Source organism: Fundulus heteroclitus, chromosome 13 (assembly GCF_011125445.2).
Source record: "Fundulus heteroclitus isolate FHET01 chromosome 13, MU-UCD_Fhet_4.1, whole genome shotgun sequence".
Taxonomy (NCBI): Eukaryota; Metazoa; Chordata; class Actinopteri; order Cyprinodontiformes; family Fundulidae; genus Fundulus; species Fundulus heteroclitus.
Window position 1 is genome coordinate 8899297 of NC_046373.1, and position 6100 is coordinate 8905396.

Here is a 6100-nt window from a genome sequence, read left to right on the forward strand (position 1 = left end):
GGGTTAAAATGAATCTGCTCGAGGTGAATTCAGTCGTGTTCATAGTTCACCACGTAAATATTTTGAGTTCACAACTCCTACGTGAACATATTTGTGTCAAATAAAGTACTGAAATTCATACGCAAGACGTCGTTTTACCGGCTAGAATTTGTATCTTACCTTAAATCTATTCTACTCTCCCCTTTTGTCTTTGCTCTCATAAACAGTTTAATTAAAATCCCCTAAATAGCTGCTCTCTTTCCGGTTTGTATTTTACACTTTGTCGTCAGAAAGGAAAAGGACATAAGAGTGACATATTTAGTGGTCTAACTCCATTTTAATGCCTTCTATGACTATCTGTCAGCGCAGACAGGATTTGGCGTGTTGTTTGTTTTATTTGCCCTGTAAACTGTTAAACTAAACCTTTTTTTTTTTACCTGGACAACTGCCTGCCAGTCATTGATACTTTACGTTTACAGGAGCACTCTCTCATTGCACATATCGTCACATTTCTACAACCACAACACTTAAATAAATCCAGGGATTCAAAACATTATGAAGTTGTGTTTTGTCTGAAAACATCCTCGCTGTTATTTCGACTTTGTTTACTTTGCTGGTTTGAGGAAAAGGCGCCATAGCATCGTCCTCAGCTAGTGCTCTGCTGCATATTTAACCCGGGGGTCATTTTAGTCTGAGCTTTGATGATTGGTGACATGATCCTTTAGTTTTAACTCTTACATTCAAAGTAAAGCCAAAGGCATTACAGCCACTGTTACTAATGCCGATACTGAGCAGCCACCGAGATCCCCTTGAGGGAAAATGTTGCAGTCGTGGCTACTTCCTGCATATGCAGCATAAGGCTGTAAATGACGTCAGGGTGGGCTACACTCCAAGTTTGTAATGTGAGAAACGGCACCGTTCAGTTCAAGGGTCTGACAGATTGTGAGCTCCACTCATGAACAATGACTTTTATATGAATAACCATACTGAATAAACTTTTAGACATGAACAGTGGGAGTGGGGGGGGGACTTAATGAGAACTGCCTGAAGGGTTAAAAAGCTAAGCTTGCTAGCAAGTTTTAGTGCTTATATTAATCTACACAGCTGAAGCTGCAAAAAAAAAAAAAAAAGTAATGTTTTAACCTGATTGCTAATATTTATACCTTTCGGTGTATTTTATGGGGAAGTTCTGGGTTAGAGGGAGCATTGTTATAAGGAATGATAGCAGAGATTGAGCAAAATTCCAAGTGTTATCTTCTGTAAATAGCGGTTCGCAGCTGCTTTTTACGTATAAGCTAGTGGTTGAACTGCAGCACGTCTACCTGCTATGGGAATTTAGAAAAGTTTCAGTTTGAAAACTCTTTGAACCACGATTTTCAAAGATCTGGGATCGATTATGATCTCTTTGCAATTTAATTTGCCTGAAGCATCCCTTGAATACGTTGTCTTCCCGGGTCCGTGCTGGAAATGGATCAAGGGGTAAGACGCAGAGCGCCACCAAACTGTAAGCAGCTCTTTGGTAGTTCTCTGAATTAAATGCTAATTTCGCTTTTATGGTTTTGAGGGATATTCACATCCTTTTTTTTTCCAAACGGCATGTAAACCACGCATATGCGCTACTGCTTCAGAATGGACCCAGATATTATAGCAAGGCCTGGCTAATGATCTCACCTGATCTCGTATGCAGACACTTCACTCGCCCCAGCATGCAGGATTTTTAGAAGAAGTTAAATTGATGGGATGATGGCTTTCTGTCCGACTGATTCGGCTAAGTGTCCACGTGTTGTGGGGGTGTGGGGGCACTCAAAGCTTTTAAATTCCTTTCCCAGGTGGTTAGTTGTTCCTTAAATGTAAAATAAATGAAACAAGACAAAGTGACGTTGCAGTAAAAGGGACACAATCCATTCTGGCTGTGTTGGAAATTGCGAATTCTACCCCCATGATCCCAATACACATGCACTATTCATAACGGGAGCAAATTATGATTTACTTCATAGACATGGTGGGATTTGATATGCTTAGACCCATGTAATGCATTCAGGAAATGGTGAGAGAGCAGCTTTGCTATTGTGCTTCTTTTAGTGCCTCCTGGCGGTGTCGGCACCGTACTATTTTTAAAGCGCCGTGTCCTCTCATCCTGATGTTCCAGCTCTGAGAAAACAACCGCCCAAGCACAAGTGTCTGTCTGCTCAGGCTGTGTTTATGTTCATTTTGCCTCTGTAGCGATGGAGTTCCACGAGAAGCTGCAAAGCCTGGCGATGAAGGAAGGGCTAAAGGGTTCCAAGGTCAGTCGTGCGCTGGAGAACTTCAGCTGGAACATCACCATCCTTAAGGTGAGTCGGTCGCCCCCCCCCCCGCCCGCTGCAACAAGTTGGAGCCTCCAGCTCGATGCTCACCGTCTCTGTTCTTTTCCCTTATTCTCCTGCTGCTCCGGGGCGCCTCAGGGCCAGGCCGACCTGCTCAAACACGCCAAGGCAGAAGTGGAGGAGAACATGAAGCAGGTGCATGACGCAGCTATGACTGGAAACCTCAGCAAGAAGGGGACGGGTCTGAGGCGAGTCCGCTCCAAAACAGGACGGGGCCTGGACGACGGCGCCAGCGCTTGAGGCCCCATCGTCTTAGCAAGATGACCACACTTTTGCCATATTTGCTAGGGTACTTTTTCGCCTACCGCCAGTTTCACACTCCCACAGCTCTGAGTGCATCACAGGATTAAAGATCAGAGAAAGCGTTTCACTAAAGCACGTTCTAGGAGCTACAATGGCCGTTAACGTGGCGACGTAACGGCGTGGAGATCCAAGAACTGCAGTGCTGGAGAGATGAATGTAGTTAGACTCGAAGCCAAGGTTCTGCTGTTTGTGCCGTTGTACACAAGCCAAATGTTTAGTTATCTCCCTCCTATGTGAACTTTGTGTGGGTTTAAAGTGGTGCCACGATTGCATTTTTACATAGGTGATCTGAAAGGTTAGTCAATTCAATCGTTGCTTTGGAGAAAACAAACTAAAGTCTGAAACTAGATCAGGTTACAGGCCGTCTTGCCCTTTAAGCTAAGGAACACCTACTCTGTCTGTACACCATCATCGTGTGGACCAGTGCCGCCCCGTGTGTCTTCAGCTTCTCTTTTTTACCGAGCATCGCTTGCTCCCACGTCGCTGCTCTAAACTCAGTTGCCATGAGATTGTCTGTTTTGCACCAAACCTCTTATCTTCCCCCCCTTTAAATATTGTCTTACATACAGTATTCTATATTTTTGTATTTCCCAGACCCCCCCCCCCCCCCCCTTCCTCCGCACATCCCAACCTCGCCGTGCTACTTAATCCCCTCTTACCTGCCATAGCGATCAACTCCAGAGGTGTTGATGTCTTGCCTCCAGGGAACTGATACTGTTACAGAAGAAAGTGTTTACTTTGCGTGCAGAAACACTGTAAAGTATTTTAATATGTGATTCTATCCTTTTTGCTGTAAAGAATATTTTGCATAAGTTATTGATGCTGAATGGAAAAAAAACATTCCAGATGCGTACCAGTGTTGTGGCAGTAGATGAAGCCCGGGTGGAAATAAACACGTGTAGTTTTTTCTAAAATGACTAATATGCCTGTGTTTTTTTTTTTATTATTATTTTTCTCCAAGGTCTTTTGAATATTCATTTATTTATTTTTCTGAATGCAGGACACTTATTTAATTTAGTCCTTTAGACAGCTGGGGACGCTCATCTGCTGGATCTGGGAGGCAGACATATGGGCCTCTGCATGTGTGCAGCCAGTCAGCTCAAACGGCGCCCATTTGTCCATTTGTAGCTTCATGAAATCATTGGGGGACGAAGGGTTCGACATCAACAGGCAGAACATTAGAGCTTTCATGATGTTTCAGTGCAATTTTTCCATCATTTTATAAATGCTTTGCAGTTTTGTGTCAAATCAGATTCCATTAAACAGCACAAAGGACTGAAAAATGCAACCTTAAACCTGGTTCTCCTCAGCGGAGTTGTAATGAAATTTGTAAATGTTCAGATTTCAGTTTCAAACCCCGCGTGGTGATCTCTGCACAAGCACCAGAGATCACAACTCGGGTGGAAGCATCTATCGACGCAGCAACGTCTAGTCACGGTCTCCAGAAAGCTACGGGGCACAAGCCATGCAGCGGACATGGCGAGCCCGAAGAATGAGCTGCTCTGGTTAGATGAGACACAAACGGCGCTTTTTGCCTCACACACACACATTGCGGTGTTGCAGAAAGTCGGTGATGGCAGCAGCATGCTTTGGGAGGACAGGTAGTCTTTTAAGATTTAGCTCCATTAGAGGCTGAAAAAGACCAAAGACACGAATGATTTCTTTCCATCATCTTCTGTCAGTGTTTTGTATCGTATCAGCTTTAATCCGACCGATCCATCAAATGTAAAAGCTTGTCATCAGTTGGATCGTAATAAAATCTGTGGGGGTTCAGCTGTCCGTCTTAAACCATACTCGGGGTAGGGGTGTGGATAGATGTGTTATAATCAATCCTAATAGCTTTGCACCTGAAAGCAGGATGTAGCTTTTTCAAAATGTTCCCACTTTTGGTTTCCAGGCACAGCTTCCACTTTTGATCCAAGCTGTTATGGTACGGTTGAGGTGCCGGCTTTAGAAAAGCTATTCCAGAAGCCTTTTTTTCCATAAAAGGAAAACATTTGGTTTAGGGATCATTGTAACAGCATCCTATTGTGTCCAGGGTCAACCACGTAGCTGTTGATTTGTGGTGGACCCTCAGCATGATGCTGCCGCTGCCATGCAGGGGAGTAAATCATTGTTCTGTGCGACTCCTCCAGGCACACTTCATGCTTTGTAGCCGTTCAGCTTTTTGTCTCCCCTTAAAAACATCGGGCCCATAATAAATTCTTTGTTAAAACGTTTACATATTGATGTCTACTTTTTATTTTTGTTAATGGAAAAGGATTAAATTAAAAAGAATTAGACATGAACCTTTAATAGTTTGTCCTCTTTCATTTATTTTGTTAAATCTAAGACACCCCGCCCCCTAATAGCTACTCTTCTCCCGCCATAACAAAAGTGAGATGCTTCTTGTAGCGAGCTACCTGACGTGTGCCTGAGTAAAGTTTGCCCCACTCCCTACTTTCAGCTGCTCTGAGATATTTGGGGGGGATTCTAGCATCGCTACGGCCCGTTTTAATGCCTCACCTCAGTGAGCTCAAGATCTTGGCTTTGACTCGGCCCGGGACTTTCCATTTCTTAATTCTCCGCCAGTAGATTTACTGATATGTTTTGGTTCATTGTAATCTTGCAAGATCAAGTTTTGCATCTAAAAAAAACAAAAACAAACCCAGTGTTAGATTCCTCAAGTCCCCTTCGATACACCGTAAAAAAGAACGCTAGACTATGAGGCTGTCCTGGGCCAAACCATGACACTTCCACCTACAGGCTTCATAGTCAGTACGATATTTCTCTCCTTTAAAGCTGCACGTGTTCTGTCACATCCTCTGGAGTCCAAAGAAATAAGTGGGGTGGAGGGGGGTCTTCACCAGAATTATTTTCTTTAATTAAATTTTACTAAACATTTGGATTTCCGTATTGTTATAGTTGAGTTTAAATACAAACATATCCCAGTAACTTGTTTTTAAAAAGCATTTAAGCTATTGGTTGCATGGTCCTTTACCCTGGAAGCTAAAACCCACCATTAAAAGCCCATAAATGTGAGCTTTCCATCTATGATGAGAGTATGGCTGGAAATGCATCTGTAGACATTAAAGTTGTTTTGAATTTGTTACTAATACAAACATAAGGCCAGGGAAAGGCACAGGTTTGCTTCGTCGCCTGCACTGCAACACAGAACTAAAGAGAAATATGTTGTGTTTATTTAAAACAAGAACATCCTAGTGGTTTCTTGAGGACCGAGGTCTTGAACATTATTCATGCAGATGGGAATAAACAGTCTGACAGACGTTCTGTACAGCTGGGTACAAACGCAGCCACTCCAACTCGACAGTTTAGCGGGTTTTAAAAGCAAGACAAGCACTCCCCAGACAGCAATCAGCTTGTAGCAAGAGCAATATGGTTTTATTGATCTAGGTTTAATTACGCTGGGCGGGCAGCTAGAGGAACATTCTTTGCGTGCTGCCGCACATAAT

The 6100-nt window shown here is 43.3% G+C and overlaps 1 protein-coding gene across 1 annotated transcript in view; it reads left to right on the plus strand.

Annotated features, from left to right (window-relative positions):
- Positions 1 to 3569, plus strand: part of LOC105934318 (inactive phospholipase C-like protein 2) — a 43912-nt gene extending 40343 nt beyond the window's left edge. The window contains exons 11-12 of the mRNA XM_012874248.3: positions 2203 to 2312; positions 2424 to 3569. Coding sequence (XP_012729702.2) covers positions 2203 to 2312; positions 2424 to 2585 — 272 coding nt within the window. The 3' untranslated portion in view covers positions 2586 to 3569. The remainder of the gene's footprint in view (positions 1 to 2202; positions 2313 to 2423) is intronic.
- Positions 3570 to 6100: the final 2531 nt, after the last annotated feature.